At 39.2% G+C, this 24,017-nt stretch overlaps 1 protein-coding gene across 1 annotated transcript; it reads left to right on the top strand.

Moving 5' to 3' along the window:
* The first annotated feature begins 1,870 nt into the window (after positions 1 to 1,870).
* On the top strand, positions 1,871 to 23,738 carry LOC145326283 (cytochrome P450 2J3-like). The gene is made up of 22 exons (XM_080169498.1): positions 1,871 to 1,958; positions 2,659 to 2,759; positions 3,475 to 3,546; positions 10,797 to 10,878; positions 11,367 to 11,425; positions 12,045 to 12,094; positions 12,351 to 12,398; positions 12,636 to 12,677; positions 15,243 to 15,302; positions 15,750 to 15,797; positions 16,297 to 16,397; positions 16,797 to 16,841; positions 17,447 to 17,535; positions 17,714 to 17,767; positions 19,317 to 19,363; positions 19,596 to 19,626; positions 20,345 to 20,456; positions 20,841 to 20,937; positions 21,606 to 21,667; positions 21,900 to 22,029; positions 22,803 to 22,914; positions 23,589 to 23,738. The coding sequence occupies exons 2-22, from the start codon at positions 2,665 to 2,667 to the stop codon at positions 23,656 to 23,658; spliced, it is 1,506 nt and encodes a 501-aa protein (XP_080025624.1). The 5' UTR covers positions 1,871 to 1,958; positions 2,659 to 2,664; the 3' UTR covers positions 23,659 to 23,738.
* Positions 23,739 to 24,017: the final 279 nt, after the last annotated feature.

The following is a 24,017-nucleotide window of genomic DNA, read 5'->3' as shown; positions in this document are numbered from 1 at the left end:
CAGTTTATTTAGCCCGTGCCTTCGGCATCTCGGAGCTAAAAAAAACCGGTTTTAATCTTATAATTGTACATTCTATATCCGCGGAAAGCCGTTTATAATACGATGAAAGAAATAACTATTCTTATTCTTTAGCTTAACAACCTTGGGGACTTTTTTTGAATTTTGATTTTTTGGTTCATTGAGTTGTAATTATAATCAATAGAAGGTTTAATTTTGTGTAACATCATTGGGGATGTACATTAGGGCGGGTTCATATCGGAATTAGACAAAGAGGAGATGTGCAACAGATAAAACTAACTTAAATAAAATTTCTGACCGAAAAAGAATTTTAAAAATTGATATTTAGAATGCGACCACTTAAAAGTGTATTTCATTAATAAAAAATATGCAAAGACGACATTCAAGCCACTTCCACTCATTATCTCAGTTCCTATTGGTGCTAGAGGGCTAAATATTTTTGTGCATTTCCACAGTTATATAATGAATTTTCGACTATAAGTCAGTCAAAGTTATATTTTGCTTCCTTACCCTTTATTTACCAACCTTTTACCAACGACCAGACATACAATTGTATAGCTATTTGTCAATGAGAGTAAAAACTCTATTGAATCAGAACTATGACTTGATGGTGCTCCAAGAAAGGCCTTGAGGAGTAGAATCAGGAACTTTTGTCCGTTACAAAATATCTCATTCCAAGCCTTAGAAATGACTAAAAAACCACCATTTTTAAAGGTTTATTGAGAATTGTCCATTTGTAGAGGTTTTTTGAGATTTTCTCAGGCTAGGAATGAGATCACCATGAAGCTATAGTTCTGATTCAATAAATTTTTGACACCCATTTACAAATAGCTATACAATTAAATGTCTGATCGTCAGTGCCTTTAAGACTTAGAATAAATTTTAAATCACCCAGAGGTGTATTATACTCTTAAAAATCATTTGCAGATCCCCACTTTGGTCTCAGAAAAAAAAAATATCCAAAATTGACCCACCCTAATGTACATCAATTTATCTGGCATTGTCCCATCCCCTAAAATCCCTGGGTCAATAACCAATCATATTTAAAATTATCTTAGCAATGTCTCCTTGGGTCCATCTGGTTAGAAAACTCTCAACAGACATCCAACCCTTTACTAGCACGACCGTTGTATAGAAAAAAATAAAACTGAGATGAATTCTTAAAAAAAAATTTTGCCTCACTAAAATTTTATCCCCTCTAAATTTTTAGCGAGCATCACTGAGGCAAACTGATTTTAGTGAGGCAAAAGTTTTTAAAGAATTCACCTCTGAAATTTGTCTTTCATTGTTTAAATAAAATAATTCCCCAATTTTTTTATGGCTGAGAACCGGTTATATCACAGCGGATATTAATCATTTTTTTTTTATAATTATGAATGTTTTTATTCTTCTATTTATTCATTTGATAGCTGCAATACTATATATATAAGCTTATTGGCTAATTTTAATTTCTGTTTTGTATAAATATCAGTTGCATATGTTGTGGTTTATAAAGTTGGCTAAATAATATCACACAGCATTACTAGTCTGTAATCTTGTTGTGATATTCTATTGTAAAAGATCTCAAGAATAGACTTCTTATTATAATTGCGTATTATGTCAGGGAAAAAGGGGACAATTGGCTGTTGTTTTACACTTGTCCCCAAAATTTTATGATAACGTTTTCTTTTTCGTTGGATTGGCAACTTTTGGGACTTTTAGTGAACTATGATTGGTTGGTTTATTACGTTGAGTGTCAAAGTGTTTCAACTACAAATTGTAATCTACATAATGGGTAACTTTGTGCATCATCATTGGAGATGTATATCAATTTATATGCCATTGTCTTATCCCTATATCTCTGTATAATTGTAGTAATCTTGCCTAGTGATTAGAATACGCATATAAGTTGGCATTTTAGAAATTTAACCTCAGTTTAAACAAGATACTATTTTAAGAGGGTAAGTTAAATCATATGGGTTGATGACATAGGCGTGCAGAAGTGGGTGTCAAAATCTCCCATTAAATTAATATTGGGAACACCTACCTTCCCCCTTTTATTCCCCTGGCAAAACCCTGTTCACACCTCTGTTTTTAACTTGTTAATAGTGAGGATTTCCTACAATTAAAGTCTGTAGTAAATATATTTTACACTATAAAAGAATTGTTTTATCGTTGTGAAACTTAGTATAAATGATTGTATAATTAAGTAAGGCATACTCAATTTTTTTTATAATTGTATCAATATAAGCAAGAGATTAAAAGTCATTTCAATATTATTATGTCCACTCTTTATAACTATAGTCTATATATAAAAAACGATAGTTAAAAATGTGATTTGAAAAATGGCATGTCGATAATGTCGATATTATGTCAACCACAACCACTTTTTATTAATAATGCCACATACTCGACATAAACTGTTAAAATGTCGACACGGTGTCACTAGTATTTAACTCCAGGAAGATGTTTATACTCATAAAATTCTATAAATGACGTAATACTGGATTACTATTGGTCAATGAAAAGTTTACTGACCTGCCATTGGTAATTTAATCTGTGTATTGGTCAGCATTGGTCATTTGTATTGTATGAAGTCATTTTTTATAGGTACTATTAAAAGCTTCTTTTCTCAGCTATATATGATTTTTTAATGTTTAGATAAAAATGTTTGGCCAGCTGCTGCTAATATTACTAACCCTTGTTTGGATTTTATTCCAGCGGGCTAAAAAGCCAAAGAATTTTCCCCCTGGCCCCCCAAGGTAATTCTTTTTTTTAAATCCATACCTAGACCATATACCAAAACCGCGACTGTGGCGTAATACTTAGCGCATCCACTCGTTGTCGAGAAGGTGATAGATTCGAATCCCGTCCCAACATTGCATCATTATCAAAGACGTTAAAAATAGTACCAACTGCTGCCATGTCATGTTCTCAAAATAAATAGTTATTGTTATAGGGAATGCCTTAGCCCAAAAAGAGGTGCAACGCATTACAATCTACAGTTAGAACTTTCAGTGGAAGGTCGTGCAATCAAAGTGTGGTTAACTAAAGGGCGTGTGACCATATAATCATGCACAGCGATTTGGTTAGATATGCACTTAAATAAGATCTCGTGGTGTATCCCATCCTCATTGGGTAAGGCTAAATACCAGGCTCCCCTGAAATATTTATTTTTTTCCAATCTTTAAGAACTTTATGTACACAAGGTATGTAGCGGGACAAAGTGTCTCAAAATCAGCCATGTGACGTCATAAAAATGATGGAGATGAAAGGAGAAGTGGGAAAGAAAACTCCCTAAAAAAGAGATGGATAAGCACTCATTTTTATGACGTCACATGGCAGATTTTTGAGACACTTTATCCCGCTACACTAAAGTATTCATAGTTGGCATATATTAAGATTTTTTGTTTTATACCCAACTAAAAGTCTGTCTTACACAATACACTGTTTAGATTACTGTTTATTACTATTTAGATTACCAATAGTTGGTTCGATACCCTACCTAAGAAAATATGAGACTACCTACCTAAGATTTCAAGAATTGGTGTAAGTATTATTATTTTTATTTATTACCAGCGGCTACGCCCACAGAGGCATCTGGGGTCAGTTGAGGAAAGGAGTCGACCCTCCACTTAAAATTTGTATTTAAAAAGATAAGTGACAGAAACAATTTTGGGGGATCATTTTTTTAGGTAATAATTAGTAATATCTTCATGGAGAATGATTATTACATTTCAACAGAATTTTGTACTTTGATGTTGAAAGTTTGAAACCTTAGAATGTATTTCTTTAAACATGATTTGTTAAATATCTGTTTAATTTTTTTGCCTTGTAATTCTGGTAAGCCGAGCGTACTCGGCCCACGGGGTAACGAGTTCGGATTCAACGGGCCCTAGCCTTTAAGTATTCTACCAAACAAACAAGCAGGATTCAATCATACAGAATTATATATTTAAACTGAATAATATTTACAAGTTATGTTTACTATATATATACAACAAAAATATAACAATGGTTAGGTTTGAAGGGGGTGTGGGGCGCTAGGGCTTAGCGCCCGACGGTAGACAGGCTGTGGGGGCAGCGGTGGTAAAAGGGGAGGCAGTGCCTCCCGATTATATAAGCGCATGATGGACTCGTGATAGTTGCATGTTCAAGTCCCCTCCCCACATTTAGGCAGGTCAGTTTGACCGCCGGGTGCGGGGTTAACAGCGGTCATGAGATGGATAGTGATATAATAGGATTAGTGCTGGGGGTTTGTTATCATAAGTCACAGCGAAGCAACTCTGTAATAGGCCTGTCCGTATGGGTGTCGTATTACCACAACCTCCCCTTCAAGGGTTGCGTGGCTCCTGAGCCACCAGGCCTTGAACCTGGGGATACGACAGCCGGCTCATGCGCCGGACAGGCAGTTCTTGGGGCACAGCTCGATGGAGGACAGCTCGGGCTACACAGGCTCCCCGGGACACTCGTTGCTCGGTCTGACTGTGGTTGGTGATCAGCATTGTCAGCTCCTGGTTGGCTTCTAGGCGTGGGTTGGCCACGGCCAGGCCTCGCCGCTGGAAATTTTGCCTCGTCTGCAGGATCAGTTCTGTCGCGGCTGGTAGCTGGACACGGAGGCCTAGGCAGACTCTGGTGGTTCCTAAGGGTGGAATGGTGATGGCAAAGGGCGCATAGAATTCCATGGGGGCGCCTGCTTGATTCAGGTTGCTTGGCCTCCTAGCTCCGACCCGGATGGGGATGGCTGTCATCAGCAGGGGGCACATGGCTTCTTCTTCTTCTTCTGGGGCGGCTTCTTCCATCGCAGTGGCTGGCTCTTCTCCTACAGGCTCGCTGCTGGCTGGCAGGTTCTCCATGTCTGAGTCAGGGTTCCAGATGGCATCTCTGAGTGGCTCTGGAGCGGGCGGCGGCGGCGGCGGTTCGTTGGGCTGCTCCTGCAGGTTTTCCTCCACTGGGTCACGATCTGGGCCGCTAGGCTGTGGGGCGGCTGCGGCTGGCTGGTGCACTGGGAACTCTCCTGGGTTGCCAGCTGCGGGCGCCGCCGCTCCAACTGGCAGCTCGGTGGCATCCTCGTCGCCGTCCACGTCAACTTGGATGTCGTCTGGGATCTGGTGGGCAGTCACATCTCCAGTGTATTTGCGCAGTCGGCCTACATGCGCGGTAACTTCTGAGATTCTGGCTACTGGAGAGGCAGGTTTAATGACATAATGGACTTCTGTAGCTTTCCTCACTACTTTCCAGGGGCCAGTCCATCTCTTGGTAATCTTGGCTGCCTTTCCTGGCACCAGGCGAGGGGCCAGGTACCAGACCAAGTCTCCAACCTCATACTTGGCCGTGCCTTCGTAAGCTGCCGCGCTCCTCCTGATGGCTCCCTCTTCCTTCTGCTGGATGGCATCATAAACTGCATAGTAGCGCTGCAACAGAGCTTGGACGTTGGCTGGAACTGAAGCATATTCGGTCTCTGGCAGCCGTAGCACCATGTCCACCGGCAGTTTGGCCTCTCTCCCAAAGAAGGCCAGGAACGGGGTCACACCAGTAGATCTGCAGGCCTTGGTGTTGTAGGCAAAGGCGATGGCAGGCAGGTGGGGCTCCCAGTTGTTATCGTCTCTGTCTAGGAACAGGCGCATGCCTGTGTTGAGCGTCCTATGAAACCTCTCCACTCGGTTGGACTGCGGGTTGTAGGGTGGTGGATGTGTCAGGCCAATCTCGAGCCGGGAGGCCAGTTCCTGGAATACCTGGCCGGTAAATTCCATTCCATTATCGGAATGGATCTTCAGGGGGCATCCGAACGTGGCCAGGTGGCGGTGCAACAGGGCTTCAGCCACCGTGAGGGTGCGCTTGTTGGGGATGGCGTAGAGGCTGACAAACCGGCTAAATCCATCTTGGCAGGTGAGGATGTAGCGGTTCCCAGCTGGGGTCTCTGGCAGTGGCCCCACCAGGTCGATGAATAGGACTTGCTGTGGATACCCCTGGCGGGAGGGCACGTGGATCCCCTGCTTCAGCCTCTCCTTGGTAACTTTCTGGACACACTCAGGGCAGGTTTGTACCATCAGGCGGACGTCACGGGCCAGGTTGGGCCACCAGAAGTGCATGGCAACGCGGGCGATAGTTGCGTCCATCCCAAAGTGCCCAGCCATGGGGGTCCCATGGGCTAGAAAGAACGCGTCCTGCTGGAGGGCCGAGGGCAGCAGGTATCTTGTCCTCTCCCCTGTCAGAGTCTGGTCAGTGGTGGTGAGGCAGCCATGCTCGTCAAGCCCCAGGGCTGAGAAGCGGCTGGCGTACTGCTGCTCGTCTCGTTCCTTGCCACGCAGCTCAGCCTTGGTTGGGGCCTTGCCATCAGCCACCCATTGGCGGACACGGAGCAGGAGGGGGTCCTGTGTCTGGGCTTCCAATACTCTAGCTGAATCCAGTCGGGCGGCAGGAGGCCGGCTAGCTGCGGCCTCCCCTGGCTGGCCCAGGTTGTGGATATACTCAGCCTGCTCTGCTAATTCTTCGGCGCTCGCCGTTGGCATGTTGGCATCTTCCCGGCGGCTGAGGGCGTCGGCGTTGGTGTTCTGAGTGCCAGGCCTGTGGCAGACGGTAAAATCCAAGGCCGCTAGCTCCTCCTGCCAACGGGCCACCATCCCTGTGGATGTGTTCAGTGATTTCATCTGTAGCAGGGCAGAGGAATCAGTGTTGATTTGGAAGCTGCGGTAGGACAAGATGCCGTGGAATTTTCGGATCCCATAGATAATGGCGGCCATCTCTCCCTTCCAGGACGGGTAGCGCGTTTCAGGGTCGGTTGTCTTGCGCCCCACGGCGGCAATCAGCCTCTCCTTGCCCTCCTGGCATTGACTCAGTATGGCAGAGATGGCGCGGCTGCTGAAATCTGTGGTGAGCTGGAACACTGCTGGTAAATCGAACCTGGGTGGCGCTCGGATGGGGGCCTGGCGGAACTTGTCCTTGAGTTGCAGCAGCTGGGCTTCCATCTCAGGCGTCCAGGTTAGGGCCTTGGCCGTCTTCTGCCGATTCATCTCGTAGGTGAGGTCTGCATACTCTGGGATGAACAGGCGGTAGTATCCAAAGAAGCCCAGCAACGCCAGCAAATCCTTGGGGGTGCTAGGGGCTGGCCAGTCCAAGATGCGGTCAATATAGTCCTCTTGCATGGCTATCCCCTCACGGCTGAGGGTGTGACCCAGATAATCCACCTTGGACCGGAACAACTTGGTCTTGGCTGGCTTGAGGCGGATCCCTCCCCTGCGGTGGGCTTCCAAGACCTCTCGGAGCCTGGCCAGGTGGGCCCAGGTGTCCTGATGGAAGGTCAGGACGTCGTCAAGGTATGACTGGAGGTTGGCTGTGCCTAGTGGGTTTAGGACCCCTGCAATAAACCTGGAATAGACAGACGGTGCCGTAGCCAGGCCAAAGGGCATCCTTTTCCATTGATACAAGCCCCTGGGGGTGGTGAAGGCGGTGCAGGGCCGGCTATCCTCAGACACACGGATGGTGTAGTAGGCAGCCACCGCGTCTAGAGCACTGTAGACACGGTGCCCGCCAGCTCGTTCCACCAATTGCTGGATCCTAGGCAGGGGGTAGCTGTCCAGCTCCAGACACTTGTTGAGGGCCCTGTAGTCGACGGCCCAGCGGGTGCTCCCGTCCTTCTTCTTGATGGGCACCAGGGGGCTGCTCCAGGCGGAGTCCGACGGCTCTATAACTCCTTCCTGCAGCCAGGTGTCCAGTTGTTTCTCCAGTTCAGCCTCTTGCCGCGGGTTCAGATCCCTGAATCTCTGGCGGATTGGCTGGGTCCCTGGTTTGAGGCGCAGCTGCAATTCAACCACATCTGTGCAGCCGGGGGTAGAATTGGAGAAGACGTCCCTGTACTCTGACAACGTAGTCCAGACCTCCTTCTTGAGCAAGGGGTCCTTGCGTAGGAACTCATTGTCTTCCATCTCCAGGGCCTCCCACAACTCTTGCATGTCTATAGGCTCAGCAGGTTCTTGGAACGAGTGGAGACGCGGGGGAGGCGTATCAGAGACCTCCAAAATGTCAGGTTTGACCAGCTCCCCTGCCACTGGGAGGCCAGCATCCAGCAAGAGGGGCGCCTCCCCCTCATTGACCACCAGGACTCTGAACACAGTGGCAGAGCCAGGCCTGTGGGCATACAGGCCCTCTGGAATGACAAGGTCCTCCCCAAACCTCTGTTCTGGGGCAGCTAGTTGAATGGCATCCTTGGTGCGATGGCCCACTAGCTCAACAGGGACCGCCATAACCCCGCGGCCAGGCAGGACCACCCGCTTGGCTGTGCGGAGCTGGGGTGGTTGACCGTCAGTTGGAGTGACAGCGCTTAGCCTATACGTGGCTGGTGAGGGGTCAGCCTTGGCTCCGGGACCCACCGGCCGCGACTTGACGGGCTCGGCTTCTGGAGAGGCTGACGTGTCGGAGCCAGGCGTGGCTCCGGGGGCGTCCGGCCACGATTTGACGGGCTCGGCGCTGGGAGAGGCCAAAGTGCTGGGTCCAGCTTTGGCTCCGTGGGCGTCCGGCCGCGACTTGACGGGCACGGCGCCGGGAGAGGCTGGGGCCTGAGAGCTGAGTGTGGCTCCGGGTACATCAGACCGCGACTTGACGGGTCTGGACTCGGGCTTGGCTGGTGGACTGGCTGGAGGTCCCAGGTAGAGGGGGCCAGGTGGACACGGCTGGCCGTTAATAAAAGTGTCGGAGGAGAAGATGGGTTCTGGAGGGCTGGCAATCTCAGGAAACGTTGTTGGCAGGCTCTCCCTTGGCACCTTGGGCACTGGGGGCAACCCCATGGCTAGCAGGTTAGCTCCCTTGTGTGCGTTGAGTTCAGCGTCCACCCAGTGTGTGCCTTTCTCAACCACACGCGGCTGCTCAGGCAGGGGGCCTGGCAGAGGCCCCTCATAGCTTAGCTCTCTCTCGGCTGTCTCCCGGTCAATGGGGACGCCACGGAGTGGGATAAACTCCCCACGCGCCCACAAGCAAGGTGGTTGCATGTCGAAACAGAGCCTAGTTCCGAACTCCTTGAGAAAATACCCTCCTAGGTTCAGAGGGTGTGAGAGATTTCGGACCACAGACACGTGGTATAGATGGAGTATAAGAGTGTGTGAAACTGCCATATATAACTCTTTTAATTTTCCAATTACCTGGAGGGGCTGGCCGTCCTCATTAGCAGTCAGGATCTGGGTGTTGTCCGGAATCAACATGCGTTGCACGCCCATCGCGTGCATGAGGTGCTCAGAAATTACAGCAGACCCTGGTACACGGTTGCCAGAGTCAATCATGGCATCAACCTGTACATGCTGGGCAGGGTCAGGAGTAGGAAACCTCACCCTGATATGGCAGGGGAAGTGGAGGTCCTGCCCTTGAGACAAGGGGGCCTCTCGTTCGGCTGGGGTTGGCAGAAACTTTGGTGGTGGCCGCACCGCAGCTATGGTGGTATCGCTTACCATGGTGGCTTAGACTGTAGCTTCGAATCACTAGAGCTTATTAATTATCACTTGGTCAACAATTTTATATTTATTTTTATCACTTGGTTGACATTTTATACACAATGATGTGTTGTTATCACTAGGAGCTCTAGGTGCGATTCTGGAAGCACTGGCAGCAGGGAATGTCCGTCCTGCAAGGTTCAGAGGGGTGACGGCGGTAGGGAATGACCCGTCCTACAGCGCCGCTGGTTCGAATCCCGACAAATGGCGGCAGGGAATGGCCCGTCCTGCAGCGCCTCGGGTTCGAATCCTGGGAGGCAGCGGCAGGGAATGTCCCGTCCTGCCGTGCCTGTGGCTCAAAATCTGCTATCCGTCGCAGTGGTAGGGCTTACTTGTGTGCTGAAGCTTTGCAGCCACACATTGCCTTCTTAGGGAGACCAGCACACAGCTGTCTGTCTCGTAGGTTTGGCCTGGGTGTCCTGGGGCTTGTCCCAGCTACACTTGCCAATTTAGACTCAGTTTTGTAGCCGTCTGAGCTAAATTATCCGATTGCCGTGGCTGCGCACCTAGCGCTACTCCTACACGACACGGAAAAAGCGTCTTAACTGGCGCTTTTAGCAGGCTAAATCTGCTTGCCGTAGGCCAGAGGCCCACATATTGCGTTCAAAATGATGGAAATTCGACCTAAAAAGGCCGTCTCACGGGTCAGTTGGCGGTTGATTGTCCCCTTACTTGCCAAAGGGTCCAATCAGAGGTAGAATAGGCTAGTTTCTGTAAGGCTCGATTGAAACACGCTGACACCAAGTTCTGGTAAGCCGAGCGTACTCGGCCCACGGGGTAACGAGTTCGGATTCAACGGGCCCTAGCCTTTAAGTATTCTACCAAACAAACAAGCAGGATTCAATCATACAGAATTATATATTTAAACTGAATAATATTTACAAGTTATGTTTACTATATATATACAACAAAAATATAACAATGGTTAGGTTTGAAGGGGGTGTGGGGCGCTAGGGCTTAGCGCCCGACGGTAGACAGGCTGTGGGGGCAGCGGTGGTAAAAGGGGAGGCAGTGCCTCCCGATTATATAAGCGCATGATGGACTCGTGATAGTTGCATGTTCAAGTCCCCTCCCCACATTTAGGCAGGTCAGTTTGACCGCCGGGTGCGGGGTTAACAGCGGTCATGAGATGGATAGTGATATAATAGGATTAGTGCTGGGGGTTTGTTATCATAAGTCACAGCGAAGCAACTCTGTAATAGGCCTGTCCGTATGGGTGTCGTATTACCACATAATTACTTTGAAGATGTTTTCTAATTCCCTATATTCCATATTTCCCTTTTTTTCTCATTTAAAATAGAACTTTATAATTGTAATTAGGTCTGAATATGGGGATGTTGTTGGATTCTACACAGCTGACAGACCAGCGGTCATCCTGTCAGATTTTGAGGATATCAAACAGGTAGCTGTACTATATGTACATATACAATTAATAATATCCTTCAATTACAGGGAGGGAGGGAAACATTAAGCTGTTTATTACACTAGTCCCCAAAGTTTTATGATAACGTTTTCTTATTTCTTAGCCTGACAACTTTGAGGATATTATTGAATTTAAATTGGTTGGTTCATTAATTTGAGTTTCCAAACGTTTCAACCACTAATTTTAATCTACGGAAGGAATAATTTTGTGTATTATCATTGGAGATGTACATCAATTTATCGGCCATTTTCTTATCTCCTTAGATCACTAGCAATTCTTTGCTGAGCTTTTAGTAATAACAAATAAGGTTTTTTTAAGAATTAAGAAACATCCCCTCTTTCCTTTTAACAGCCAAACAAATTTAAATATTTTTGCCTCCCACTTATAAAATCCAACAAACGTAGAGGGGGGGCGGAGAGTCTATTTAGAAAAAAGAAGAATTTACCAAAACATTTTTTAAAATTAAGATTTACAAAATGGACGAAGCAGCTTTCAGACCCCCAACCATTCAAAACTCTATTATCAGGTTTAATACAAGAAGCTCTGGAAAGTGTCATGTGTGACGTCATTAAAATACGTCTAAAAAGGAGGGATGAGAGGAGAAGTGGGAAAGGAAACCTCTAAAAAGAGAGAGGTATAGAAATATTTTTATGACGTAACACAAGACACTTTCCAGCGCTTCTCAATATAATTTTTCTAGAAACGCAGCTATTATATAACCATTGTATGTCCGAACGAACGTAACTCCGTTAGATTATGTCAGAAAATGGCTGTATGTTTAATGTTAATTGGCAGATTAAAAGATCTCGAAACCGTTATACTTATCCCATCAGGTTCTACTTTTCATGGTATATACCTACTAGTCACACTTTCATTTTAAGATTTTTTTTATTTTGGAGGGGTATCTCCCCTCCCTTAAAATTATCCCTATCAAAAAAATGTTGGGGTATTACCCACCACTTGTAGTGAAGCCCCCGAGAAAAATCCAAACCTTACAAAATTTTAAATTTGAGCGAAGACACTATTGGAACTAAGCTAAGGCTCTTTTTAGTGCCTATACAAAAGGTGATTAATTTAAAAAACGTTTGGCCGAAGTATCCCCAATGACGTCATATTAGAGTAATGGATTATGTTTATTTTCCAAGGTATGGAGATAAAGATGGAAAACGTGCAAAGGGCATCCTTTTCAGCGAAGGTAAATTTTTGCAAGTCAGCAGGGATTTTAAGGGATAAGACTGAGGAGGATAACCAAATGCGTACCCCCAATTATGATAGATAAAAAAACCTTCTGTAGATAAAAAAAATTGGTGGAAATAATTGGACACTGTTAGCTTTACCAAACAATCAAGATTTTTAATGCAAATGGCAACCATAACTTAGATTTAGATTTAAGAAAGAATGGAGTATCCCCCCCCCCATCATTTGGACATTAAAATTTAATAATATTTCAGGTGAAGAATGGAGAGAGCAAAGAAGATTTACCCTTAAAAATCTCAGAGGTATATCTTAAATACTATTTCTTGTGTTATTTGTGTTTTTATTGTGATAATACTTATGAACATAATTTCCCTAGTTAGACTTGTTTAAAATATCTATTCAGGTTTTTTTTTCTTGAATAGAACAAAAGTATTGCCTAATTTAACCCACTTACTCTTGAAATAAATCAATGATTAATTTCTGTCAAGGGTAAATGGGTTAAATCAAACACCCAGAATTTAAACTTTATTTTTTTTCAGATTTTGGATTCGGAAAGTCAAGCATGGAAGAAATGATAAAAGGTAACTTAAAATCTTTACAACGGCCTAACCCAGGGCATGGCAGCAGCGCATAAGCTTCAAATTAAAACCTGCTTGTGTGTAAAAAACGATGGATTGTCTGTTTAGGAACAGAGGTTTGGACATCCAGCTGAATTTATTTTATAATTCTACGATTTTACTGAGGCTTACACGCAGCTTACGCGTGGCTGCCGAGCCCAGGCCTAACCAATTATTTTAGGAAAGCTCCATTTAGGTGAATATTATGATGTGTTTTTGTTATATATCCACAAGTAGAGAAATAATAATAAAATTAAAATATTTAGAAACAAAAAAAGGACAGTAAACTGTTGTATTTTAATAATATAAAAATTACTTATGTGTGTGTGTGTGTGTGTGTGTTTGTTATATAGATTGCATTGCAAAGAGAATTGCAAATGACCTGTTTTTTGAGAAACCCACAAAAAAATTTACGACCTTTGTCTTGAAGTTCTTACTGTGCAAAGTAATTATTTTGGCCTGTATTTAGGCCGAGGCATTCCCTATACCATTAACATTACTGCCACGGGTTCAATATGTCAGATAAAATAATTATACCTAATAAATTTTTATGATTTGTTTGTCCAATTTTTCTTAAAATAAATACTAACTGATGATCAGCCATTGTATTAATAAGTCACAAGTGCACAATAAAACTGCTGAAAATTTATCAACATTTAAGCAAAAATATGTACTTCATTTTTAACAAATGGTAAATAAAGTGGGGAAGTAGTTATTCACATTTCTCGTAATTTATCATTTATTTTTATTTTATCACCTTAAAATTTTGAATTATCAATAAAAGTTTTTTTTTGTTACCTAATCATTGATATCAAAAACAATTATATATGTATTATTCATTTTAAAGATTTTGTTTCTATTATGTAGTTTTCAAAATATCAAGACTTAATATTCAAAATCTTGTAATATTATTAATTTTTATGTATGGTATTTTTTTGCATAATCATTTTTGTCGCTATCACAAAAAGTGCCTATTGAGCTCTGATAACCCATCTTTCATAATCCTAACCCCTGCAGGCTTGGTCCTAATCCTGCGAGGCTACCCAGTACCCTATATAACCTAAATTAACCTGACCTAAAGTATAGACAAACACGTGAACAAATAAGCCCCCCCCCCCCTAAAAAAAGTCATAAATTATTTTTAAAATAAAGGGTTTGATTTATTGAAAATTTGCGAGATCTTTAGCTTAGTCTCTCCCAATTATTTAGTTATTATTACACGTATATTAAACAAGCATAAAAACATTCAAAGTAAGGACAAACTTTATTGAACCAAAAAGTTAAGAATTTTATTTGAAGGTTTCAACAAAAAGTCTATTAATCCGTTGTGATTTTGTTACAAATGCAGAATGCTCGTGTTAATGGATATAGAATATACGTGGATATTATGACACAGGAAAAACTGTCGTCAATTTAGGTTGCTATTTCACCTGTCTGTTATTGGTCGATTTGTTTATCTAGTAGGAGGGGCGGGGATGGGGGTAAAGGAAGGTATGGTTGAGATCGTTATTTTAGCCCGCTTCAGCGTTCACTTTTTTAGAGAACATGGCAATTTGGTGTAGTTCCTAGTAATAATAAATACATTCTCATGAATTGGCATACTTATGCATACATTAATGATGTAATCATACAAATTCTATGCTAATTATATTATTCCTAATGATCCTTGAAATCATCATTTAGAAATTGAAGTCACTAGTACAATGATTTTAAAAATGTTGTAAAAAGCTGAATTATCTACATATTTAAAATGGACGCTTTCATATAATACCTTTCCAAGAATTTTCATAAAAGTTTTTACATTTGGTAGAACAACTAATGCCTAAATTAATATGATTATGGACGGACGGACACAATCTAAATTTAAAAAGAAGCTTCGCATTTGATATATCATATACTATTAAAACAAGTGTTTCTTTATAAGTGTTTTTCTGTAAATTATTTTAAATCATTTGTTTATTTTAACAATTCCTATTTTTAATTGATTTAATTCTTTTGAAAATTTTAACAAAAGCAGGATATCATTTCAACACAGGGATCTAAAGGGATAGGACAATGACCGATAAATTGATGTACATCCCCAATCATTTCCTCCTTCCCCCTGTAGATTACAATTAACGGTTGAAACATTTGGAAACTAAACTTAATGAGCCAACCAATCAAAATTCATTAAAAGTCCCAAAAGTTGTTGAGCCAACAAATACGACAACGATATTATAAAACATTAGGGACTAGCTAATATAATATACAGCCCAATTTCCCCTCCCTCAATGACAAAATCTTACATGATTGTGTCGTAAAATGTAGACCATCCGCTTGTTGCCGGATAGGTGGTCCCTTAGAATCTCGGGTGCCGTATAAATGGATTTTGGATCTTACACAAAATTTTATTTACTCTAATAAAGTGATACTTGTAGCTGGCCAAAATAACGATCCACCCCATTTAGGTTGTGTAATCAAAGGTTTATAATGGTATTGTCAAAAATCAACGTAAATATCATGTAAATTGTTTTTATTTTCTTTCTATAGGAGAAGCAAACAAATTGGGCGATGTTTTAAGAAAAAATCTTGGTTCCCCTCAAACTTTAGGTAAAAATTATTTTTTTCTAACGTTTTATGATGAAATAGTTTAAACTCTATTCGATGATTAATTTTTGGTACTTTCACTCAAGCCTATTTTTGAAACACCGACACCCCCCTCCTTGTTTTTATTTTTAGAATATATTTATATGTATAACCTTGTGGGGGTCTTCTAAACTCTACTTAATCTAACCTAACCAAAAAGTTGTATCACAAATATTTAGAAAAAAAGATTCGATTGTTATAAATTTATGTATACATACTCAATGATCAAAAACTAAACTACCCCTTCGGTAGATAAAAATTATTGGTTGAATAGTTTGGACCTTAATAGTTTGAGCCAACCAATAAAAATTTAAAAAGAGAAAATATAAATCAACATCGCGAGAAAATGTTTCTGATATTTAGATGATTTCATTTTAGTTATTTTGTAAAATAATTTTACATTTTATTCAGATTTTAATTTGAATGTTTCAATTCTGAACTCTCTGTGGTTTATACTGGGTAATGTTTCAACTTTTTGACAAAAATTTTTTACGAAATAATTATCCTATTCATCTGATTTTTTGAACAATGATTCTTAGGTTAACAAGGTACAATATTGTAAGCAAGGAGTCTCTATAATCAAATCCTAAAAATGAAAGCAAGTCCCTTTGATGTATCCTGTATTTACACAATTTTGCAACAAATTTATGCACAATTTTGTTTATAATAAGAAATCAATGTTCTGCTTATTAATTACTGATACTCTACAAGAGTTAATGTTTGTTTGTCCTTACTTTAGATTTTAGAGCTTTGCGTTTATGGATGTTGTCGTCCTTGTTTTGTTGCAATCAACTAGAAGCTTAAGGATGCAAACATATCAATGATAATAAATCAAAGTCATCAAAGAAATCATAAAATAAATTTTATCAGTATATTACAAATTACCGATGAACAAACGTATAGACTTTTGATTTTTGAGTAGCTTTGCTACTAAAATTATGATATTTATATAATTCAGTTGGCGAGGAACTTTCTCCCGAGAACCTTGAGCATAGAGAAGCTATGCAGAGCTTGAATGATTTGATCAGACAAAAGGGCAGCGTTTCTCCTCTTGTTCAGGTTGCTCTATGCATTTAATTGTTAATGGTAACACGGTCAGATAGACGGGTAGACGGACAGTGGTAAAAAAGTTGTTTAGCTACTAAAAATTAATCCTGATAAGATGTAATTAATCTAGCTGCGCTGCAACTCGAAACCGATAAATATCCGGTGAACTAGATTCGGTTCTCAGCAGCCATACTGAAAAATTATCTGAAGCATCGCAGACAATTTTTACCACGAATGCAATAATATCTTCGGCCCCTCAAGTCTAACAAAACTGGTTTTAATTTTATAATTTTTCATTTTGAAATATGCTATTGAATTACGCTACGAGTCTTCACACCCTGAATCTAAAAAATACTGTTTTCTAAATAATTTTCAGCTGTACTAAAAAAAATAAATAATATTTTCTTTTAGGTTTTTCCTTGGATTGGGCGGATGTTTCCAAAAAGATATCTACAGGTAATGGTAAACATAAATTCCTCCACGTATAAAGAAAACAAAATATCGGGTGAGAAAAATCATAAAACCTTTCATATATTTAAATTACTGACATACCGATGGACAAAGTAAATTACCTACTGGATGCTCATGGGTATAGAGAATATTCATACAAAAAATCAGTCGTCTATCTTGAATAGCAGCTGAGAGAATCACATTTCCCCCATAGTGTTACAACAAACGGACTGAATGACTGTCTGACTGACAAACGGACAGACAGACAATAAATTATAGCGTAGCTTCGAACTAACAGAGAGTGGTGTTTTTCCTTAAAGAAGTGCCTTGTTGAACACCGAACCCTCCCCCCCCCCTTATGCCTTCAGGAAAAAGAAACTACCCCTCCCTCGTTAATTTTAATTTATTTTAAAAATAAGGAGGTCGTGGGAGGTTTATTGTTCAACAGACTGTTTGTGGCAAAGCACAAGAGAGTTTCTACTATATCTATACACAGGGTTTCAAGTTTATAGGACAGCTTTACCGTGAATTAATTTAAGAATATAAGACACATCATAAAAGTAGAAAAGTTGTGCTTTTTATAAATAAATTGTAATTGTTTTTGTTTTTAGACTTTTTCGACTGCTGCCAAAAATATGAAGCAAATTATTAACCCTCTGAGAAAATATCACAGAGATACCATTGACCTCAATCAACCAAGGTTTGAATATTAACTATGATAAAATAAGGGCTTATAGTACTCTGGGGGTAGTTCACCCCCCACCCTAAAAAAAGGTATTAGTAGATATTTATCCCTTTTTAACCCATAGGAAGAAAAAAATCCACTCCTTCCTTATACAAAAATACACCATTCCTCTACATATATTTGAATATTTTAGGGATTTTCTGGATGTTCATATATCAGCCCAAAAACAGGCGTCACAAAATTCAAGGTAATAATTATTACGATATAGAAAAAATTGCATTATGTAAAGGAAACAAAGTTATTCCCAAATGAAGCAGAAATTGCCTTCCTAGGTTATAAAAAGGCAATTCATTTCCACCTAATTACAAATTCTCAAAATGGAGACTTCTCTTCACCACCCCACAGATTCTTCCTAATTCTCACAAAATCTTGCTTATTCTCACAAATTCTTCCTAATTCTCAAAAATTCTTCCTATTTCTCATAATATTTGGTCAGCTTAATTTTAGATTCCGATTGAGTATGTATCACCCTCATCCTATCTCATTATTTACTAATAGCTAAAATAGCCTCAAACTTCCAAAATAGCTCTTACAATAGTTGGGTTATCTGTCGTACAACTTTGGAAATTAGGGAAAAAATGGGTGATAAATTTTCAGTTGATTTAATGTTTTGCTTATTCTCATTCTCACAAAATCATGCTTATTCTTACAAATTCTTCCTTATTCTCACAAAATCATGCTTATTCTTACAAATTCTCCCTTATTTTCACAAAATCATGCTTATTCTTACAAATTCTCCCTTATTCTCACAAAATCATGCTTATTCTTACAAATTCTCCCTTATTTTCACAAAATCATGCTTATTCTTACAAATTCTCCCTTATTCTCACAAAATCATGGCTATTCTTACAAATTCTCCCTTATTTTCACAAAATCATGCTTATTCTTACAAATTCTCCCTTATTCTCACAAAATCATGCTTATTCTTACAAATTCTTCCTAATTCTCACAAAATCATGCTTATTCTTACAAATTCTCCCTTATTTTCACAAAATCATGCTTATTCTTACAAATTCTCCCTTATTCTCACAAAATCATGCTTATTCTTACAAATTCTCCCTTATTTTCACAAAATCATGCTTATTCTTACAAATTCTCCCTTATTTTCACAAAATCATGCTTATTCTTACAAATTCTCCCTTATTTTCACAAAATCATGCTTATTCTTACAAATTCTCCCTTATTTTCACAAAATCATGCTTATTCTTACAAATTCTCCCTTATTTTCACAAAATCATGCTTATTCTTACAAATTCTCCCTTATTTTCACAAAATCATGCTTATTCTTACAAATTCTCCCTTATTCTCACAAAATCATGCTTATTCTTACAAATTCTCCCTTATTCTCACAAAATCATGCTTATTCTTACAAATTCTTCCCTATTCTCACAAAATATTTCTCTCATAAAGAAAAAGTATCCTTAAAACTAGAGAAAAGTAATGGGGCAGGACATCTTCCTAGAATTTGAATCACCTGCTTGTATCAAACTAGCATAAAGCTGCTGTGAGTATTGGTGCAAAAAATGGGGACAAATTTTAAATTGATTTGACAGGGCTGATCATTTACGTCAAAGGAGGAAAGAAACCCCCTAGAAAAGAGATGGGGGTATGACGTCACACGCCAAAACAATTTGAAATTTGTCCCCATTTTTTGCACCAATACTCATAGCATTACATAAAGCTTCCAAAAGAAAGCCTGAGATAAGCAAGGTGTCATTGGTTTTTATTTGATTTAGTTTCTATGGAATTAATGGTGAGAAGAATGAGGAAGTTACTCTATTAGGTAATTCATTTTTATATTTATTCTGTTTTTATTTATCTTGTATATCTTCTTTGTTGACATCATCAAAGATATCATAAAATAATCATTTGTCTCAACATCATATATCTATACTAAAAAAAACATAGTATTTTAATAGAAAAAAAGTTTGCTTGATACTTAATATAATCAAGGACTATTAGAATCTGAAGTAAAACTAATAGTAATACAAAAAAATAAATTGACATTTTTTCAGATTTATTTGTGGCAGGTGCTGAAACTACCAGGTATATTTTAGTTTCAAATGACTATCTATCTGTTAGCCTGTGTGTCTATCTATGTGTATATTGAAGTTTTGCTAACTGCAAAACCTATATGATTCTCCTTTACGGTGAAGCCTATTACAGGCCCAGGGAAGGTTTATAACTATTTGGAAGGAGGGTACATTCACCCAACCAAGGGTAATTGCACGTAGAAAAAATTTACTCCCCACGCCCCCCCAAAAAAACTATTTTAATTTCTTCATTTTGTAAGAATATCAACTACTAATATAAGGGGCATATCAACTACTATATAAAGATAGTTTGATTCTGTGCATTAAGATCATAGCAAAAAAATGACAGCCTATGAAAAAAAAAATTTTAACTAGAAACCTGAAATAAATTAACAAAATGAGGGATTGATTGAAGAGATGTCATTATAATAAAAATTTCTACAAAAATAACTATGACCAATTACAGCGAAGCAGTTGAGAATATTAGGTCATATTTTGAAATCAAGAAAAGTAGTGTCAGCCAGAGATAAAGAAAGAAAGGGAGTGAAAGAGTAATAAATTGAAAATCACGAAACCTTACCGGATAGTATTTTTTTCTCATGCGCGGTTGTGAACCCTTAACATCAAGTACCATAATTAAGATCATGAGCAAAATATATTCAACAATCAAGACTATCGAAAAATTGCCATAAAATTTTAAGCTTTTTTTCTCAAAGATTTTTCATATTCAGTACAACCATAAACTGGGGAATCCTGTACCTGATTCACCATCCAGTTATCCAGGAAAGAATTCACCAGGAAATGGACAACCTCCTGCAGGGTACTAGAGAACCAAGTCTCAAGGTATTCAGGGATTCTTTAAATTCCTCAGCGGAGGAACTCAAAAAGTCAAATGTAGATATCTCGTACCAGTCTTTTACTTCTTTATTAGTTACTATCGGATACGTCCAAAGTGACACTATAAAGGAAAAGGGAGTGGGAAGTTAATTTAAATTTTTAAACAAAATTTTTGGAATGAGGGGTATGTTTTCTTGACAAAATTTCTCCTGTGAGGGTAAAGGAATTGTCCCCCAAAATAGTTAAAAACCTACCCTGGACAGAAAAGGAAAACTATATTGGTTCCGCGGTTAGACTGACAGGCATACATTATTATTTTCTTTTACAATATGGGTCTTTATGTATTCAATTTAATTTTAATTATAAACATGATTTTCTCTCTTTTTCTAGGATGAAAAAGATCTGCCGTTTTTCTCGGCCACTTTGCTGGAAATCCAAAGATGTGCCAGTATTGTTTTTGGTGGAGTTCCACATTTTACCAACACAGGATTGTAACAGTTTCACTTTACCACTTTTCCAGTATGGCCGATTATTGTCCACTGGATTAGAAACGGTTCTTAGCCATACCGAAAAAGCATGTATAGCATTATATTATAGAAAACTTTTCACATTTTTTTTTAAATCATAAAATTACTACTGGTTTGAATCTTATAATTTTTCATTTTAAAATCTGCGGAAAGCTGTCTATGACAAGATGCGATAAATAACTATTAATGTTATGCAGCAAGGTACACATTTTGTCCATAAAAAAAGGAATTTTTTGAATAACAGGATCCCTAAGGGATGGGACAATCAAAGATAAATAAAAGTTTCCACCAATTATGATAGACAAGACAAACTTACCGGCGCTTTCGCACAAAGAACCCTGTTGAGCACTGATAACTACCAATCCCCTACCTTTTTTAAAAATAATATTAGGTAGTGGGAAGCCCCGACTGGTTATGGCACCACAGGTATAGTCATTAGGGCTAGGTTTCAAAAAAAAGGGAAGGATTACTAATGAAGATCAAAAGTAATGGTGGAAATATAAACCTTGTATAGAACTATCATAAAGTAATCTAGACCCCCAAAGATTTTAATCAGGCGTATGGCAGAACGGAGGTCAGTATGTGCAAAATCAAATATGTGTACTAAAATTGTTACAACGAACATTAGATCTAACTGTACAAGGATATACAATCCCGAAGGGGACAACCATCTTTGCTAATCTAGTGAAGGTAAACAATTAAACTGTTACTACATTGCTTTGCTGTATACTTTTTATATTTCCGTTTCTTAGTTTGTTGTCTTAGATAACAAGAATTCTTTAATTAACAAGATATTGCCTGCGAGTTCTTATCAATGGACGTTCATGCGGTGCACTTGTTTGAGCGCCAAGAATCTACCTTAATTTCTTTTACCTTTGGTTGTTAACTAAGAATTGTTTGTACGATTTTAAACATTTTGTAGGTGATGCACAACCCCGCCATATTCTCCGACCCCGAGGTATTCAACCCCTCCAGGTTTCTGGATCCTGATGGGAAGGTCCAACCACACCCTCATGTCATTCCATTCCTCACTGGAAAGAGATTCTGCCTTGGTAAGCTCTATTTTTAAAAGTAAAACTTTTCCATGATTAGGGTCGGTTGGTTCGTTATCTTTCAACCGAAACGGACAGTTCTAATCAGATGTTAGAATTGTTCTATAGATTTTAAACTTGGCATGAAAATTACTGCAACAGTTAGGTACAATTATTACCAGAAATTTAGTATGTCCAATTAGGACATTTTTATCTTTTAACCTTTCTGAACACGATTATTTTACATGATTATTACAGTTATCATATTCATCTGATTTTTTTGGAAAATGATTTCTAGGATGATTAGGCACTACGTTATAATCAAGTCCTTGAATTTAATCATTTTTATATTTTTAATTTTTTTGTCTTTCTGATTTATGAAGCTTCCCTTTTATGGATGTTGTCATCCTTTTTTATTATACATTTTTTCTTAAGCAAAACTACTCCATTTTTAGTTTATCCCAGTAAAGTAAGGGACAATGTATGTAACTGGACAAAGTGTCTCAAAAATCAGCTCTTAGACGTCATAAAAAGGAGGGATTATCTATCTCTTTTTTAAGGGTTTTCTTTCCCACTTCTCCCCTCACCTACCTCATTTTTATGACGTCACATGACTGATTTTGAGACACTTTGTCAATTACCAATGTATCTTTAAACTATACTGGTGCTCAAAGTTTTCTTAACACGTACGATCATTTTTGGCTTAAAAACTTTTGGGAAGTCTTTAAAAAAAATCATAATTGGGTGTCCAAACTTTTCCAACAATAAGAGTAATTATGTTTACTTTTTATCAGGTCAAAGCCTGGCTGAGAAGTCTCTGTATGTGTTTATGAGTCAGCTGTTGTACAGATTCAAATTCTCATCCGTACCAGGGGAAAGCCTCCCGGATTACTCCACAAAATCAAGGTAATTAGTAGCGCAGCTACTCTATAACTAGGATGTGTCCTTACGTCCGTCTGTATGACACAACAAAAAGTATACTTGTTTATAAGGTTTCGTGATTTTTAGTATACTAGTCCCTTCACCCATGGCATCTAGAAGTTAATCGAATGGGGGAAGGGGCGATATAAAAATAGCCCAAAACCAGCCTAAAATATTTAATTACAAATAAAAGAACTAAAACCAACCAGAGAGTCGGATGATGAAAAAGCCTTAATACTTTATCTAATAAGAAGATTAAATTCAACTGTATTTTCTTAATTCCATTAACTTCATGTTTATTTCAACAAATTAAAATATTTCCATTCAATCTATCATAATCTTCCTTCTTATTTCCCAAAGCATAAAGTTGAATGACCGTTAGTCTGGCCATCTTTACCTGAAGAGATCAAGCAAATAAGTGGACCATGCATATTTCCATTTTTTAATTTGCTCAAAATTTGTCTGATAGTTCTAATTGGTGCATAAGAATAACTTCATCTAAGATAAATTAGCAAAAGAGACAACAATTTTTAATACCTTTAATTATGACCCCGTTTGATCAAAATATTTAAGTCTGCAGACATTGAAAACAACATACTTTTATAATTTTATAACCCAATTATTAAAACTTAAATTAAAACTTATTTTCCCTTTTTCAGATTGAACACAAGCCAAACTTTAATCAGATATACTCCAGAATTTAATATCATTATTCAAGAAAGAAATTAGATACCCAATTTAATGTATTTCTAATGTAAATAAATTAATGATTTTATTGTGATAAGATAAATTAAAATCTATAATACAAAGTAGAACGATGTCTGTCTGTTTGTTTGTGTGTTTGTGTGTTTGTGTGTTTGTCTGTTTGTAGCGAAGGATCTCGCTAACTGCTGAACCGATCGGCTTCTCATAGTTCCCGGGAAGGTTTATAACTATTTTGGGGGAGGGTACCACCACCCTCCCTAGAGAAATTAAATTTTTTAAAAATAACTCAATTTTAGAAAGAGAGTTCAACGAAAAACAAACATCAAACGTAAATTTTTTTACTTTTTCTTTTAAAATCTAAAATAAGAAATTGAATTACTAAA

The sequence above is a fragment of the Acartia tonsa genome, chromosome 8, assembly GCF_053477335.1.
Source record: "Acartia tonsa isolate MP-2025a chromosome 8, ASM5347733v1, whole genome shotgun sequence".
NCBI classification, from domain to species: domain Eukaryota; kingdom Metazoa; phylum Arthropoda; class Copepoda; order Calanoida; family Acartiidae; genus Acartia; species Acartia tonsa.
Note: the sequence above shows the minus strand (reverse complement) of the source record. Positions and strands in the feature narration are given on the sequence as shown.